The sequence below is a fragment of the Trachemys scripta genome, chromosome 1 (genome assembly GCF_013100865.1).
Source record: "Trachemys scripta elegans isolate TJP31775 chromosome 1, CAS_Tse_1.0, whole genome shotgun sequence".
Classification (NCBI taxonomy): domain Eukaryota; kingdom Metazoa; phylum Chordata; order Testudines; family Emydidae; genus Trachemys; species Trachemys scripta.
In genome coordinates, this window is record NC_048298.1 from 299809800 (window position 1) to 299828533 (window position 18734).

Here is an 18734-nt window from a genome sequence, read left to right on the forward strand (position 1 = left end):
CCATATTCTGCTGAGGGATTTTAGCATCACAGTGAAAAACCGTCTTTTAGTGCTCCTACTAAGTCATGGATATAACTTTTTTTTGTTTTCTTTCCAATCTAGACAAATGAGAAGAAAAGTGATCAACCTCCAGAAGCTAAAAAACCCAAGATAAAGGTGAAGAATGTAGAGCTGCCCATTGAAGCTAATCTGGTCTGGCAGTTAGGGAAAGAACTTCTCAACATGTATATCAAAACAGAGGTGAGTTCAGTAATCTTGGTGAGGGAGACTGATTCTTACTTATTATTATTCAGTGACTAGTTTCGAGCAACTTCAGACTTTACATTAAAAAAAAAAACCTGAAAATAGACTCCTGCCACTAATACATTCATAATGAGTTAATGCAATGCCTCATTTAAGCTCCTGACTGCAAATGTTAGCAACATTGTAATGTCACTTTGAATTATAGCATTACAGCAGTGATCTATGTAATGAGATCACACATTGTTTAAAAACCATCTAAACCTTCAGGAGAGTCTCCATTTTTTAGTTCACCCCACTGTTACTTGCACAGTTTCAGCAACAATATGAATTAAGGCCTTTTAAAGACTGTTATAGCCTTTTGTAAGGCTGCTTTTAAGTTTAAATTTGTTTTAATAAAGTACTTTTTTTTTTTTTTTCCTATGGTCAAACAGGGCAAGATGATCATGCAAGACAAGCTGGAGAAGGAAAGAAATGATGCAAAAAATGCTGTGGAAGAATATGTGTATGAGTTCAGGGATAAGTTATCAGGACCATATGAAAAGTTTGTTTGTGAAGAGGTATGCTATTAAAGTCAGTAGTTTTCCTGAAACATTAGCATCAAACATCTGTCCTGCTTATTTGTGGTGAAATTCTGCCCTCATATCTGTACTGTAGATATCTGAAAATCTTAGACCGCTATTGTTCAATTGCTTATCTTCTGGAGTTGAATTAATTTTGCAAAAATGTACATATCCTTTTCAAAATTAGCTTTGTCCAAAAATGATTGCAGTTACAGTAGAACCACAGAGTTACGAACACTGTGGGAATGGAACTAAATGTTACAGTGGTTCTTTCAAAAGTTTACAACTGAACATGGACTTAATAAAGTTTTGAAACTTTACTATGCAGAAGAAAAATGCTGCTTTTAACCATCTTAATTTAAGTGAAACAAGCCCAGAAAGTTTCCTTACCTTGTCAAATATTAGTTTAAACTTTATTTTTTAGTAGCTTATGTTTAACACAATTCTGTACTGTATTTGCTTTTCTTTTTGTCTCTGCTTCTCCCTGATAGCGTACTTCCAGTTCCAAATGAGATGTGTGGTTGACTGGTCAGTTTTTAATTCGTGTTCATAACTCTGAGGTTCTACTGTAGTAAGTGTTTAAAAACTGAAGTAATAGATCAGTCTGAATTTGATTAGTCGTAAACTAGTTAAATAACCATGGAAGACTGTAAGGAAGAATAGGCTGAGACCTGGAGTGGAAGGCACTGAGGACAAGTGGAAGGGATGAGAGCAGAGAGTGAATAAGTGGAGGTATCTGGGTGATGGGGAGATGAAGCAGGAAGAGAAAAGAAAGGAGATGGAAGGGGAGGAAGCAACAGTGTTAAACTCCTCTTCAAAGAGAATCTCCAGCAGTTTCACCCCTAAAACATATCACTAGCCAATTGATCCTCCCACAGATAACTGATCAATTAAACTTTTTTAGAAGTAAACATTCTACTCAACAAAGCCATGCTTGGAACTAGATGTAGGTTAAATACACTGCTCCCTCAATATAACGTGACCCGATATAATACGAATTCGGATATAACGTGGTAAAGCAGTGCTCCGGGGGGGCGGGGCTGCGCACTCCGGTGGATCAAAGCAAGTTCAGTATAACGTGGTTTCACCTATAACGCGGTAAGATTTTTTTTGGCTCCCGAGGACAGCGTTGAGGTAGAGGTGTATTTGAAAAAGGAGGAGATGTGCAAATACCTGCCACATTTTGATCCATTAAAATCAAAAGGCAGTGTGATGTACAAGATCTACTAAAATTGCCCTTGTATTTTCTAAAGGACAGCATTTGGTCCAGCCTGTCTTGCTGAATATCAGCAGAGAGTTGCCCAAACACATAGATGTTATCAAAACAGACCTTTGTGACTCTTTAAAATACATCCAGAAAAGACAAAATACCCATATTATCTTGTTCAGTGCAAGGTTTTTTGGGGTTTGTTTTTTTCCTGAAGTCTATCCAGCTTTTATTTTAGTTGGTACAACTGTATTAGGGAACGAACAGACTTCTGTTAGCTTTGCCTTCATCTGCGTTCGCCCTTGCAGCTTAGCTTGACTTGCACAGACTTCTAGAAATTGCAGTAGTAAATGCCGTTCCCCGCTAGGAGACCCTGCATAGCTGTGTCCCCTCAATATGAGGTAGGCAAAAATGAATTTTGGTAGTGCCTTTCCGTGGTCACACAGGAAAGCATGCAGTGTAAGATAGATTTCTGGGCTGGGTTCTTTGTTCAAACCAAGCTGTTCTCAGTGCAGAAACAAATGCTGTTATACAAGAGTGGTTTTAAATTATCTTTGCATCTTGTTTTCTCGGCCCCTGGCATAAAACAGCCTTAGGGCTTGTCTATGAAAAATGTAAATAGCCTTCTTTGTAACGGACCATGCTGCAGTTGTACTGCTTTTTCCTTTACTTACTAAGTATTTTGGCCTGGCTGGCATTCTAAATTGCATCCAAATTTTATCTTAGGATCGTCAAAGATTCTCTGCATTCCTAACGGAGATAGAAGATTGGTTGTATGAGGATGGAGAGGACCAAGCTAAACAGGTGTACATAGATAAATTGGATGAATTAAAGGTATGTCCATTTGCACTCTTGTATAATGTAACTTTCAAAATATTGCAGGAATGACTTGTTTGTAAATGTAGGTTTGAATTATGAAATGCATAGAAAATATTACTTTCTATAGAAACTAGGTACTCCAATTGAAATGCGATACCAAGAAGCTGAGGAGCGACCACGGGTGTTGGAAGAACTGGGACACAAGCTTCAACACTATGCCAAAATAGCAGGAGAATACAGGGACAAGGTAAGTAGCCTCACAGGGAATGGGTTGGGAGTAGGAGGGGACTGACTTTTGTCTGTGCTATTTCATTCAGACTTGCACCAGATGGCAGTGGTGTCAAACTCCTTCTCAAGTGGGCTGTTCACTTATTGGTAGCCTGTATGCTGGACCTACGCAATTAAGAACATAGTTTGTCAACAACAAATCTCCTACAGACAAGGAGTCTGAACCTGTATTGCTCAGTATCTATGGTCAAAAAGGGCATTTGCACAAAGAATGAGGGCTATCATTCTTAATAACTGAACTTTTTGAGCCAAGTTTTGTGCTCTTCCAACTTTATTGGAGAAGTGGCTCAGATGCCAGTGATAGGCTTTTGTACAGATACTTACTCAAGATGAGTAGGGATGTGTAACTTATGTATGTTCTATTTGTGCCTGTTGTTTGACCATTGACATAAGATTAGTCACAATAGCACACCTGCCCTTTGGAAATCTGGTTGGTCCTTGGTGTCATTGGATTTTGGAGCCAATACACTGTTTATGTGAATGAGGGTAATTCACAACATTCAAAGCTGGTTTAGCCAGTCTGACAGGATTGCATCAGGGCCCCATTCAGAGTGGGTTTCTTCATGGCCAGAAGGGCTAGAAAACAATTTTTTTTTTTTTTAAGTGCAAACTTGCATTAATATTAGGGCTGTCAATTAATTGCAATTAACTCACACTATTAACTAAAAAAAAAATCACGATTCATCGTACTCTTAAACAATAGAATACTAAATGAAATTTATTTAAATATTTTGGATGTTTTTCTACATTTTCATATATATTGTATTCTGTGTTGTAATTGAAATCAAAGTATTTTTTATTACAAATATTTGCACTGTAAAAATGATAAAAGAAAATAGTATTTCAATTCACCTCATACAAGTACTGTAGTGCAATCTTTGTCGTGAAAGTGCAACTTGCAAATGGAGATTTATTTATTTTTTTGTTACATAACTGCACTCAAAAACAAAATATTGTAAAACTTCAGAGCCTACAAGTCCACTCAGTCCCACTTCTTTCTTGTTCAGCCAATCGCGAAGATAAACAAGTTTGTTTACATTATACAGGAGATAATGCTGCTCTCTTATTATTTATAATGTCACCTGAAAGTGAGAATGGGCATTTGCATGGCACTTTTGTAACTGGCATTGCGAGATATTTACATGCCAGATATGCTAAACATTTTGTATGCTCCTTCATGCTTCAGCCACTATTCCAGAGGACATGCTTCCATGCTGATGACACTCGTTTTAAAAAAAAAAAAAAAAAAAAAAAAGTTAATTAAATTGGATATAATTCTCCCCCAAGGAGTAATGTCCCCTGCTCAGTTTTACCTGCATTCTGCCATATATTTCATGTTATGGCAGTCTTGGATGATGACCAACCACATGTTCATTTGAAGAACACTTTCACTGCAGATTTCACAAAACACAAAGAAGGTACCAATGTGAGATTTCGAAGGATAGCTATAGCACTCGACCCAAGGTTTAAGAATCTGAAGAGGGATGAGGTGTGGAGCATGCTTTCAGATGTCTTAAAAGAGCAACACTCTCTGATGCGGAAACTATAGAACCCAAACCACCAAAAAAGAAAATCAAGCTTCTGCTGGTGGCATCTGATTCAGACAAAGGAAAATGAGCATGCGTCGGTCCACACTACTTTGGCTTGTTATCAAGCAGACCCGTCATCAGCGTAGACACGTGGCCTCTGCAATGGTGGTTGAAGCATGAAGGGACATGTGAATCTTTTAGCACATCTGTCATGTAAATACATTGCAATGCCAGCTACAATAGTGCCATGCAAACGCCTGTTCTCACTTTCAAGTGACATTGTAAACAAGAAGTGGGCAGCATTATCTCTTGCAAATGTAAACAAACCTGTCTGAGCAATTGGCTAAACAAGAAGTAGGACTGAGTGGACTTGCAGGCTCTAAAATTTTACACTGGTTTTATTTTTGAATGTATTCTTTTTTTGTACATAATTGTACATTTGAAGTTCAACTTTCATGATAAAGATTGCACTGCAGTACTTGTAATGGGGGAGTTGAAAAATACTTTTTTGTTTTTGTTTTACAGTGCAAATACTTGAAATAAAAAATAAAGTGAGCACTGTACTCTGTGTATTCTGTGTTGTAATTGAAATCAATATATTTGAAAATGTGGAAAACATCCAAAAATATTTAAATAAATGGTATTCTATTACTGTTTAACAATGCGATTAATTGTGATTAATTTTTTTATTGCATGACAGCCCTAATTAATATCACGTGGTCCAGAAATATCAAAGCAGCTGGGTATCTGATTCAATTGACTCATCCAGCTATGAAAGGTAACTTCTGCTGGTTGACTCAAGCTTTCATTTTTATAAATCCAAATTCTCCCATCTAAGGCCAGCCAAAATACCAGATTGTGCAGTTGGATACCTTTTCTCCCTCTATTGCCCCCACCTACAGCACTGACTGGAGCCCTAAGAAGGTTGGATTATACCCTACAGAACCTAATGCATGGTTTCTCAAGGGTGGCAGGATTTGCCCTATTAACATGAAAGTATAAACTTACCCAATTCTAAGTATGTTATCCCTAGTAAATCATTGTGAAGCCCACCTTCCTCTCCGTGAGCTTGTTTCTCAAAGACAGAAATGGGTTTGATTCTGCCTCACTGTTTCATGGCGCTTCTTGTTGTGGTGAACTTGTTTTCTTTCCAAAGTAAACAGTAATGTAACAAATATTTAGATAGTGAGAGAACACAACTTGGATGGTCTGTCTGGATAATCTGATATCATTGAATGGGTTCTTATTGACAAACTCAAAATATTCAACTCCATGCAGGATGAGAAATACATTCACATTGATGAATCGGAAATGATAGAAGTAGAGAAATGTGTCAAGGAAATGATGGAATGGATGAGTAATGTTATGAATGCCCAGGCTAAAATGAGTCCTGATCAGGATCCAGTTGTACGTGCAAGTGAAATCAAAGCAAAGCTAAAGGTTAGTGCTGAAACTAATTCTAATCCCTGACTAGTGATATCACTAGGCAATTATTTAGAAATCAGTGTATGTTCTAACTGGTTGGCAGCTCTAAAGGATAATTAATCTGAGTAGCAAGGAAGGGATGAAGCTACAGTCCATTGTGTAAAAATTCTGTGGCGAATGTTTTTACTATATCTGGGCTAGGCAGATAAACTTACACTACAAACATCTTTCACTAGAGTTAAAAATTCAGTGTCTGCTTTTCCAATAGTATGTAAATACAAATATAACAAGGTGTGTAAGGAAATATTAAAGCAATGCAACATTTCTGAGAGACTGAATTTTTTTTCTTAAAGTGCCCAAGTGTTGTATAAAGAACCATAATATAACCTGTTTAAGAAGTAAACTAGATACGTTAGGGGTAGCATATGTCTAGCCTCTTTGTGCTCAGGAAGCAACGGTAATGGGAATCACAGTCTCTGAACAGCGGTGCTAGCTCATCAGGTAGCTTGCTGATTGCATGAATTGTATTCTGAGTGCCTCTCTTTATCTTAGGAATTACACAATGTGTGTGAGCCTATAGTGATGCAACCAAAACCAAATGTTGACTCTCCTAAAGAGGAAAATCCCTTGAATGGACCCAGTCTTCATTCAAATGAAGGTATTGAAGAAGATAAAAATAATGCTGAAATCCCTCAACAAAATGGTGATTGTCATCAGAACGATAAAAACACCACGAACATGGACTTGGACTAGACCACTGCATTGTATTGAGCAATTTGATTTCATGAAAGAAAATATTGTTGCTTTAGTATGTGATTGTGCAGGGGTAACAAGTTCTGGGAACTATTTATATATTTTTTTCATAAGGTTGTCTGGAATGTGTTGTATGATGGTGGGGCGGGGGAGTAAAAAAGCTGATCATGACTACCGTAAAAGGGAAAATTGACTTGGTAACTTTCAGATTCCTGTGGAATTGTGAATTCATACTAAGCTTCTGTGCAGTATTTAACCGTTAGCTTCAGTAAGGATGAAATCAGTTTTGCTATGATACTTACTGCTCCTTCACCAGGATTGTAACTGAAATAGTCGTAGGCACTTGTAGATCCCAAGGTAGTTTTTCTTTCATTTGATCTCTGATTTGGCACATCTGTATAAAGCCAGTGGCTGTTCAATTTACAATGAACAAAATAAACCTCCTGTCCTAAGCTTCACTCTTTATCACTGTCCTGTACCCTAGCTGACTAGTAAGATGGTGAAAGGTGTTAAGTAGTATGTTAAGTAGTAGATTTCATCTTGTTGAACAGTAAATTTTCATGTGGAGAAAGCAAAATGAAGGAGATGCTGATCCTGTTCGTCTTGTTGTGAAACCTTTTTAATGAGCTTTAATAATAAAGTTCATCTAACTGGTATTTTCTAAAATGCTGGGTTGATTATGTTCTGTACTGTTTTCAGTGTGACTACTGTCTTTTGTCACAAATGGTAAAGAAAATAAAGCCAAATAGCTGTGCTGTGTAAGCAAAAGCTTACAGAACTTCCCCCCCCGCCTTCCCACTGAGTGTGGAAAAAATTGGAGTTGTGATACTCAGCCTACCCAAGCAGAAACGGCTTGTTACTCTGAATAACTGCACAAACCAGCATGCACCTGGGAACAGCATGACTGCCTGGAAACTTACAATAGCAAAGGCTGGGCATAAAACTTTCAAAAGCAGATCTAAAGAAACGAAGATTTGCAGTTGAGATACTAAAAATCAGTCAGAAGTCTTTCTTGGCCTTTATCAGAAAGGAGTTGATCCCAAACAAACATGGTAAATGAAATGTTCTTCTTTGAGTGATTGCTCATGTGCATTCCACAGTAGGTGTGTGTGCTCACTACTTGCACTGGTGCCAGTTTTTCCCTTAGCAGTACCTGTAGGGGAGTGCCCCTACCGCCGCCACCATGGCATGGTCCAAGAGGCGCTGTGCCCTCCTCCACCCCCAGTTCCAAAGCATCGTCACTAGCAGCAAGGAGGCGCTGTGCCCTCCTCCACCCCCAGTTCCAAAGCATCGTCACTAGCAGCAAGAAAGCACTGCTCCAGCTCTTTGCTGTAGCCTTCCCTGTTTGGACTGTTTAGTGCTGTAGATAGTTAGTACCTGTAGTTTTAAAAGTTTTTTAAAAAAAAAAAAGCCTCTAATAACCGTGCCAGGCTTTAAGTTGTGCAGCATTGTAAATAGCCTGTGCCCCTAAGTGACCCATACACTAGTTGCTTATGCTGTCTTGGAGAAACCCAGGAAGGGCAGTGCTCTGTCCTGAGTGTGTGTGTGTGTCTGAACTCCTACCCACCTCCCAACAGGTATAGCTTGGGAATCCCCTCCTGTGGAACGCACATGCGCAATCACTCAAAGAAGAAAAGATAGTTACCTTTTCCGTAACTGGTATTCTTTGAGATGTGTTGCTCATGTCCATTCCACATCCTGCCCTCCTTCCCCACTGTTGGAATTTTCCAGTAAGAAGGAACTGGGGGTCAGGGGAGCACACAGCATCCCTCCTACTGTGCCATGCTGGTGCTACTCCAGGGGTTGCTGGGGTGCTCCTCTACAGGTACTGCTAAGGGAAAAACTTCCGGTGCACAGGGCCAGCACACATACCTACTGTGGAATGGACATGAGCAACACATCTCAAAGAATACCAGCTACGGAAAAGGTAACTGTTTTCTCCCATGCTAAGCAAGCAGCTTGAAAAGCCAGTTAAAGGTTAAGATTCTCCCCTCAGGAATTTCTGGTCAAGTTTCTTGCAAAGAAACAATTGATGAGGACACAATGTGGTGGTGAAGCCTTTCTGTTAAGTGGACAGCCCAGTAAGATCTACAAGACAGTAGCATGCGGTTGGGAGAGGCTTGCTGGCTGCTTCAAGGAACAACTTAAGTACTACTCTGAACAGAGTTGATTTAATTGTGCAGGCCATACCTGATCAGTCAGCACTAAGGAAGGCAATTACACCCTCTTGCTGGTCCTGTTTGTGTTTCTCCTGCAACCCCATTCCTGCCTCTTCCACTAGCTCTGATGGGGGCATACTCCTGCCTGTAGCTTTTACCCAGCTGCTCAGCTCCCTCATGCCTTGGCCCATCCTGACCTACCATAAGTAGCTGTAGTATCCGAGCACTGTATGACAGGGCAGGCTCTTCTGATCACTGCTTACTTTCCCAGTACTGATCTACTCCATTTCAGGTGCATATGCTACTCCTGGGGAAATTCTGCACTACAGCATGTGCAGATAATTAATGAGCCATGTATATTTTTAATTTTTGTTGGGGGGGGGGGGGAAGCTTCAGCTGGAATGTTGCTGCAGTTCTGCATTTTGTCCACCCGAGGGCACTGTGGCAGTAGACCACAACAGCTGCTCCCAGCCAGCTATCTTTGCAGTGCCTGTCAGGCCAAGTCAGGAGATGGGGGAGCTATGGGGAGACAGCATAGGGTTGGGGGGGGTTCAGATGGGGGCTCATAGGGGTTAATTGGGGAGGATGGACCAGGGCAGGGGCTGAATGGGAGTGGAGGCACAGGGCCACATGGTGATGTGGGAGGGAGGACAGAGGGTGGCTGAGTGGGGGCACAGACATGGGGACAGGGGACAGCTGAGTGGGGGCACAGAGCCACATGAGGGAGGCAGTGCAAGGCCAGATGGGGGAGTGGGTGTCTGAGTGTGGGTGGAGGAGAGGGACACATGGGGACGGGCAGATGTGCCTGACTGAATGGGAGAAGCTCCCTAACAATCCCTCCCTGCCCCCAAAAAAACCTGGTCCATACTTTTCCCATCGATACCCAACAACCCTCCAAGTTCACACCCAGGCTCCTTCCCAGCAATTTACTTCCCTCTCCCTCAGATCCTCCGTTACCCCTGACTCCAATAGCCTTTGCACTGCTGAGGGGTGTGGGAAATATGGTTCTGTAGTGTAGTTTAAATGAATTATTACTCAGTTTTGTATGAATATGCCTAACTTACAAAATATTTGTCAAGAAACATTTCCTGAATCTTTTTTGTTGTCTGTACTGGTGCAGACATACTTGCTGACAGGTATTTTGAAATAAATGACCAAAAATAATTGAAACTGGTATGATTATATTGTGTTATTTTGACAAATAAAATATGCAGAATTTTAAATGACATATTTAATTTTTTTGGTGCAGAAGTCCCCCAGGAGTATATGCAATACACCAACCATAGCTTAGACCCCCAAAGCCAGAGAGCAGGTTGAATAAGTCTCACTAGACCTAAAACAAGGTTGCTGAGGCCTTAAGTGTGCAGATCTACTATGCCTCCACAGTGCTATTATATCACCAGGCTCTAGTTAATAGGGAATTGTTTATTTAACAGTCATGTTCTGGTTTCACTTTGTACTTATATAATTCTTGTTTAAATGCCACATAAGTCCAGCTCTATAGAATTAACTGATGAGCCACTATAGTAAGAAGCTTAGAAGAATAAACTGTCCAGAAGTGATTAAGAAACATCTGCATATTTTAAGTGTATTTCTGTCAAAACAGAGGAAAAATTAGACCAGGAACAAAAATAACAAACTGCTTTGCTACCACTGAAGAGACAGATGTGTTCAGTTTACCTACAGAATTATTGCTCTAATCTTCCCCTAATGATTCTTCATAAAAGTAGTCTGTGCCAAGAACAGACAAGTCAGGCTTTTCACATATTGGTGGAGCAATGACAACTTCATAGCTGTTGATTATATGATATGTACTCTGTCCCCCAGGAGCAAGTGGTCTCTTTATCTTCTTGTAATGCTCCTGCTTCAATCTAGGGAAAGAAAATTGAAAGCATGAATTATTAATTTGTTTTGAAAGTGAGGAAAAATTAATTTACCTGGTGGCCTTGTTTTCATTTTACCTTTTACCCAAAGCTTGTGCATAAGACCGCTGGTTGATTTCCTCTTTGATATCCAGGTCAGGATTGGTGACTTGGGGAAGTTTGGGGTTATAGCTCACTTCATGCTAAAAACGCACCAAGAGAACACTCAGCAATGCAGGAAGTATTTAGACTACCACTACATTCCTTCATATTACTGCCATGATGGCCCTTCTGTCTAATCCTGCCCCTTCTGGGGCACCTTTACAGATTTGAGTAAACCATTTAAAAAAATTTTGGAAGAAAACAGTTGCTTTAAAACTGGGATGACGGATGAATTACATGTAGTCAATGTCATACATGTATGTTAATTGTTACATTTATTTGGAAGGCTCTCAGGTTACAATCTTATGTAAGGCATCAATTTGCATGAACCCTTATTGTGACAATTCTTCAAGCGTGTGCAGATTGTATTAGTAAGAATATGCATTTAGCAGGCTGCATGCACTCTTTACTCAGTATTTGCTTACTATTTAGGATACAGCGTGGAATACTATCAATTTTAGCTTCATGTATGTGGACTGAACTCTTATAAACTACTTTTACCTGCTTATTTCAAATGTTTTTTTGCTGATACAGCATTCTGGTTTGAGAAGGAAAATGGAGGCAAGCCTGGATTGCTAGACTACCAGGAGGACTTCTTCCTCTTAATGGATTTTATTTTAAAAGAAACTAATTCCTATTGCCCACTATGCCAGTCTGCCTGATCTTTAGTCTTGTTGAGATTCAAATCACAGCTTGTTCTATCTTATATATGGAAAAAGACTAATCAGGAGCCAGACAGATAATTGGAATGGAAGATTTATGGGAATTCTTTTCAAGAGAACACTGACTTGAACCACTACACACTGATCGCTATTTAAAAAGAGAAAAGACAGTGAAACTAGAGCAATCCCTATATTGTGAAACGGATACTGAGAACTCAGAAGGAACAAACCCATTTTGTCCCCACCCCTTTTTCCCAATACGATGGGTACTTGCAAGTAAAGGTACAGGTATGCCAGCAGCCAGATACTTGCATATGTTCAGTGCAGGGGCCTGTGCCTAGTCTAATCTTAACTATGCTCACATGTGGTCTTCAGCTGCACTGCAACACAACTGTGTGCACCTGTGCTAGGATTTTCAGGAGAAAAGTCCTAGACACTATGGTTTAAAGGTAAGAAATGAAAACTGGGCTGTAAGTTGTCTATTCACAGATATAAGGCCAAAAAGGACTATCATGGTCATTTAGTCTGACCTGCATAACAAGGTCATAGGACTTCCCTGAATTATTCATAGATTCATAGATTCATAGATTATAGGACTGGAAGGGACCTCGAGAGGTCATCGAGTCCAGTCCCCTGCCCGCATGGCAGGACCAAATACTGTCTAGACCATCCCTGATAGACATTTATCTAACCTACTCTTAAATATCTCCAGAGATGGAGATTCCACAACCTCCCTAGGCAATTTATTCCAGTGTTTAACCACCCTGACAGTTAGGAACTTTTTCCTAATGTCCAACCTAGACCTCCCTTGCTGCAGTTTAAACCCATTGTTTCTGGTTCTATCCTTAGAGGCTAAGGTGAACAAGTTCTCTCCCTCCTCCTTATGACACCCTTTTAGATACCTGAAAACTGCTATCATGTCCCCTCTCAGTCTTCTCTTTTCCAAACTAAACAAACCCAGTTCTTTCAGCCTTCCTTCATAGGTCATGTTCTCAAGACCTTTAATCATTCTTGTTGCTCTTCTTTGGACCCTTTCCAATTTCTCGACATCTTTTTTAAAATGCGGCGCGCAGAACTGGACACAATACTCCAGCTGAGGCCTAACCAGAGCAGAGTAGAGCGGAAGAATGACTTCTTGTGTCTTGCTCACAACACACCTGTTAATGCATCCCAGAATCATGTTTGCTTTTTTTGCAACAGCATCACACTGTTGACTCATATTTAGCTTGTGGTCCACTATAACCCCTAGATCCCTTTCTGCCGTACTCCTTCCTAGACAGTCTTTTCCCATTCTGTATGTGTGAAATTGATTTTTCCTTCCTAAGTGGAGCACTTTGCATTTGTCTTTGTTAAACTTCATCCTGTTTACCTCAGCCCATTTCTCCAATTTGTCCAGATCATTTTGAATTATGACCCTGTCCTCCAAAGTAGTTGCAATCCCTCCCAGTTTGGTATCATCCGCAAACTTAATAAGCGTACTTTCTATGCCAATATCTAAGTCGTTGATGAAGATATTGAACAGAGCCGGTCCCAAAACAGACCCCTGCGGAACCCCACTCGTTACGCCTTTCCAGCAGGATTGGGAACCATTAATAACAACTCTCTGAGTACGGTTATCCAGCCAGTTATGCACCCACCTTATAGTAGCCCCATCTAATTTGTATTTGCCTAGTTTATCGAATTAATTTCTGTTTGAATCAGAACATATCTTTTTGGAAAACATCCAATCTTGAGTTAAAAGATTCTAGTGCAGGAGAATGTACCACAACCTTTAAGTTGTTTCAGGGGTTGATTACCCTCACTATTAAACATGTATGTCTTATTTCTAGTCTGAATTTGTCTAGCTTTAGCTTCCAGCTATTGGATCTTGTTATACCTTTCTCTGCTAGATGGAAGAGGCCATTATTCAATATCTGTTCCCCATGTAGATACTGAAACTATGGTCAAGTCACTCCTAACCTTTTATTAAGCTAAACGGATTGAGTTCCTTCAATCTCGTGTAAAGTGTATTTTCCAATCCTTTAATTATTCTCTTGGTTCTTCTCTAAACCTTCTATGATTTATCAACATCCTTCTCAATTGTGGACACAAGAACTGGACACAGTAGTGGTTGCACCAGTGCCAGATACAAAGGTAATATAATCTCTCTCCTCCTACTCTATATTCTCTTTTGGCCGTAGTGTTGCACTGGGATTTCACATTAAGCTAATTGTCCACCATGGCTCAAGTCTTTTCAGAGTCACTATTTCCTAGGATAGAGTCCCCTGTCCTGTAAGCATGGCACCTGCATTCTTCAGGCCTAGATGTATGACTTTGGCCCTACTGAAACACATTTGCTAGTACCCAGGTTACCAACCAATCCAGAAAACACTGAAGCAATGACTAGTTCTTTGTTATTTACCACAATCCAAAACTTCCCCTGTAATGATTTTGTTTTCTTTCAGGTCATTGATAAAAAACGTTGAACAGGGTAGGGCCCAGAACTGATGCCTGTAGGCTCCCACTTGAAATACACCTACTTAATGAATCCCTGTTTACATTTTGAAACCTATAGCTAGACAGTTTCAATCCATTTGCCTTACAAATGCCTTAAATAAATCTATTACATCATTTTCCTACATGTGCACTTTACTAGATGTCAACAAGGCATGCAAAACAGCTAGCCCACATGAAATACACCCCACTTTGCTGTCTATACACAAACCTTAGATAAGGAGTTTTCCAGAGTTACATTACTTGGCTCTGTGTTTATGAGTTGTAAGACAGGTGGCTCTTCTTCTAGCATGGGGTGAATTGGCATGCTTTGTGGGTCTATCAAGATTTCATAGGGAACCCTGGGATGTTTCCAGGAGGCAGGTGTGAAAATTTCCCATGGTTCTGCCTGCCCAAAAGTCCCTGGAAAGAAAATATAAACAAGCAGGCATTGTAAAGTTTCAAAGGGTACACAGCCCCAAGCCTCCTCCTAAAATCATGGGAAGTCGCAACTAAGACAAAGAGCAACTCTTTAAAAATTTTACTTTTTAAAGTATACAAACTTCTGCTGCTGGGAAGACCTTTGAAAAGAAATTTTGTCTTGGAAGAGCAGTTGTGGTTTAAAAACTTTTGTGGATGAAATAAACTAAACAGAAAAGTCTTTAATTGCAAAGTAGTTTGTCAGAAGATTTTATTTCATTAGGGTCTGATCCAGTGCCTCTGAGGCCACTCAAAATATATGTTTGCTTGAGTGGGTGTGTTGGATCAGGCACTTAGGGACAGATTTTTAAAAGTATTTTAATTAAGTGTCTAAATATGCAGCTAGCATGTAATGGAATTTTTAAAAGTGCCTATGCACCTAACTCCTATTGATTGCAAGATCCCCCACTAGGAGCCTATCTGCATCTTTAGGCATGTAAATACCTTAAAATCTAAGCTTTAGTGGTTTGAACTGAAAGACAGACACTTCTAAATATGGTTTGGCCATACTCTACCTCCTTAGAAAGCTCTGTATTGGAAAGCAGTTTCATCATACACTATTTTAATGCCACTGCTGGCTTTCACTGGGATTAAATAATAGATCTATTTCAGGGGTGGGCAAATCTTGCCTCATGAGCCAAACGTAGCCCATGTAGAACTGAAACAGGGCCTGCTTATACAAGAAAACTTGTAAGTCCTAACATGAAATACTCCACTGTGAGCTGAGAAGCCTCTGGCTAAGATAATTTATTAGCCTATGGATACAGCAGCATGGGAGTTTATGAATGTCCATAGGGGGCTACTTGAGTAGATATTTTTGTGTATGCCACTCCTTTTTAAAGTTGACTAGCCTAGCCATGCTGTTTTTGTAGATATAAGCCTTACCAATGTACTCTCCATCCAGACTCCACAGACGAACGGTACAATCAATAGAAGAGGAAAGCAGGACTTTTTCTTCATCAACCACCTCTACTCTATCAAAATGAAAGTGATAATCAGAACAAATCTACTTAAGCACCATATATAACTAAAGACTTATGACACCATGTCACTTACATTTTGTCATTAGAAATTTCTTGTGTTACAAATTGTCTACATGGGTCATTTCTGCCAATGCTAAAGTTTAATGTGAACGCTGCTACAGTATTAATTGTTTCAAGGGATTACAGCTCAAAGCAATATCTGATATAGTATATAGTATGATAGTGCTGAATGACACCGAAGTGAACCATAAATGAGTTTATGTAATTTGAAAAGTATTTACTGCACATGATCATCGTATAATAGTGGAAGATGGACCAGGGATTCTGACTCATGACTGAGGCTCTTAGGTGTTATCACAATAGACATAAAACCTAATTATATTTATATCAAGCAACACGTGCAGGTTTGTGTATTTATACATAAAAAAATATTCTGTTAAAGACACATGAGACTGTACTTACGATACAACTATATTTACATGAGCTCTCCAATGATTCACATCTACGGCAATATAGAGAATAAATATGCATTATACATATAATTCAGATTAATACGCAAATATGTGTCAGGTGTAAACCAACCACTACCTAAGAAGCAAGGACATTAAAAAGTATTCATGGTTTTAAAGCAAATTTTTTTTAAATGCAACAAAGTTGTTAAAACTTTACCCTGGATGTATTTTGAAACTGCTCTGTTTTCTTTTACTAGGTAGCTTCCACTAAGATACAGTTATAAATGTCATCAGATCAGTGGTTCTCTACTCACAACCCACATGATGCTTGCAGCACAATCAGTACACAGCTGGAACCCATGTGACATCCTCAGGGCCGTACAGGTAGTATATATATTGTGTGGATGCAGCCCACATAACAGATAGAGAGCTAAGCATATGTGGCCCGTAATAGTAAATAGGTTGAGAACCATTGCACCAGATGAAATCCTGAAATCTTCATCCAGGTTTTACTCAGTCCTTCCTTCCCACTGAATATTGAGATTTGCCTGCATTTGGTCCACAGTGTATTAATTTTGTTAAGGAAGTTATATGGGAACTATGGTCACCATACTCAGCTATGCTAAGAACAAGCTAATGCATAAACATTTTGGCGCATACATGATCTGGAAAAAGGGGATTAAAATATTACAATGAAATAGAAGTATAAGTAGATACAGATCATGAGAAAGATTTTGTTTTTTAAACTCTTTTCCCCCAGATCACATATGTTCCAAAATATGTTTTATACTTACATATAAAAATACAAATACAAAAATATTTAATATATAAAAACCCAATCCACAAGACACACATTTTGGTGGTTCTCGCTCTGGGTCCTGAAGGGCATAGTCCTTGATGCTGTAGACATACACATATCCATCATCGTCTGCTGCATAAATAAAGGAATCATCCGCAGTGACAGCAATACTGCTGATGTGGGATTTCACTCTAGACTGAGACAGACATTAATGTAGGCTGTGTTGTTAGCTAATAATTCAAGCAGCATGATAATACTATATTGATTATAATGGAAATAAACTACAACATATGAATGCTCATAATAAATCTAAATGAGCAGATGTGTACTTACCATAATTAAACAAAGCAAAGCAATAATGTTTCCCCTCCTCCCCCATACGGAGTGTATCTTTGAACTGTAAGAAGCGTGCTTCACTCAGTCCTACACAGCTTAGCCCTCTGGAATTCATCACTCAAACTTACAGGTATGAAGCTTGCTGTAAGGGGGATTCCACTGAACAGACTCCAGAAGTTGACAGAACCTGGAAAAAAGCAAACAGTGAAAATGTTTATTAATAGCAATGAAACAGAAGTCTATTTTGACAGGAATACAAAAATGTAGGAATTTGACTGCTGGATGCAGAGGTTCACAAACTTGGGTCCATGAACCACTGTTGGTCCCTGGACTGTGGGGCTGCAAGGGTGTAACAGGCTGCGGGGGACACCCAGAGTCTCTGTTTACAACTTTCTGCCTCAGCAAGAGTGAGCTTTGCTAGAAATTAGGCTGTTAGCTCCCTGCCACACCAGTCAATCTCCCTCACCAGCAAACTCCTCAAGAATCTCCCAGTCCAAATCTCATCTAGTAGGAAATAATCAGTGCACTCCAACTACACCCCCCGAGTGATGTAAGTTACATCAACTTAAAGCGGTGTCCACACCGTGCTACGTTGGTGGGAGACGCTCGCCAGTCGGCATAGCGCGTCTTCACCAGACATGCTATAGCAGCGTGCGAATGTAGCACAGTAGAGTAGACTTGCCCTCAGTCTTCTGATCTTGCACTTAGTTCACTGAGAGGTGTACCTGATGGTATGGGCCCCCTTTGTGGGCTGGTAACACCAATTGTACCACCTCCTCTCTCCACTGTGGAATATCAGAGCTAGTTTTGATTCCATTAGGAGTCTAGTTACAGACTGCTGAGCTGAATTCACTTTGGGCCAATAGTGCACCAGTACTGGAGCTCCGCTTCTACAAGCTGAAATCACTAAAGAGCTAAAATTGCTGGGGGGGCCCTGAAGCTATATTGCTGAGCGGCTGGCGGAGCAGAGCATGTTTGTAGGGTGACTGGTGGAGCAGAGCAGTTTGCAGGATGGCTGGAGTGGCTCGTGGGATGGCTGGTACAGCGGAGCAGCTTGTGATGAACTTTAAACTAGGTTCAGCGGAGGAAGGAGACCAAAGCCCTGAGGTAAGTGGAGAAATGGGATACCGGGAGGAAGCACAGCAGGAGAGTGCAAGAGGGGAGGACTTCTGTCTCAGACAGAGAAAGCGGGACAATCAGCGAGTTATCAAAAGTGCCTATACACAAATGCAAGAAGCCTGGGAAACAAGCAGGGAGAACTGGAAGTCCTGGCACAGTCAAGGAACTATGATGTCATTGGAATAACAGAGACTTGGTGGGATAACTCATATGACTGGAGTACTGTCATGGATGGATATAAACTGTTCAGGAACTCAGACTCAGGTTTTTCTGCAGTTTCATACCGGAGCTCTGAGCAGTCATGCTGCTCTCTTACATACAATGCAACTCCCCCACCTTTTCTGCCCTGCCTGTCCTTCCTTTAATAATATAATATTAATATATTAAAGGAAGGACAGGCAGGGCAGAAAAGGTGGGGGAGTTG

The 18734-nt window shown here is 40.2% G+C and overlaps 2 protein-coding genes across 5 annotated transcripts in view; one reads left to right on the forward strand and one right to left on the reverse strand.

The window, feature by feature from the left end:
- The window catches only part of HSPH1 (heat shock protein family H (Hsp110) member 1), a 29613-nt gene extending 22123 nt beyond the window's left edge, over window positions 1-7490 (forward strand). Inside the window, exons 13-18 of the mRNA XM_034758656.1 lie at window positions 103-240; window positions 675-800; window positions 2737-2844; window positions 2957-3076; window positions 5925-6086; window positions 6624-7490. Coding sequence (XP_034614547.1) covers window positions 103-240; window positions 675-800; window positions 2737-2844; window positions 2957-3076; window positions 5925-6086; window positions 6624-6824 — 855 coding nt within the window. The 3' untranslated portion in view covers window positions 6825-7490. The remainder of the gene's footprint in view (window positions 1-102; window positions 241-674; window positions 801-2736; window positions 2845-2956; window positions 3077-5924; window positions 6087-6623) is intronic.
- Window positions 7491-10167: 2677 nt separating this feature from the next.
- Window positions 10168-18734, reverse strand: part of LOC117871061 (WD repeat-containing protein on Y chromosome-like) — a 41183-nt gene continuing 32616 nt past the window's right edge. For 3 of the 4 annotated variants that reach the window (XM_034758664.1, XM_034758663.1, XM_034758665.1), the window contains 7 exons: window positions 17320-17378; window positions 16910-17051; window positions 16067-16106; window positions 15507-15595; window positions 14374-14564; window positions 10945-11048; window positions 10168-10854 (listed from right to left, as the gene is read on the reverse strand). In XM_034758664.1, the coding sequence (XP_034614555.1) occupies window positions 10680-10854; window positions 10945-11048; window positions 14374-14564; window positions 15507-15595; window positions 16067-16106; window positions 16910-17051; window positions 17320-17378 (800 nt within the window). In that variant the 3' untranslated portion in view covers window positions 10168-10679. The remainder of the gene's footprint in view (window positions 10855-10944; window positions 11049-14373; window positions 14565-15506; window positions 15596-16066; window positions 16107-16909; window positions 17052-17319; window positions 17379-18734) is intronic. The other variant, XM_034758666.1, reaches the window with a different exon arrangement.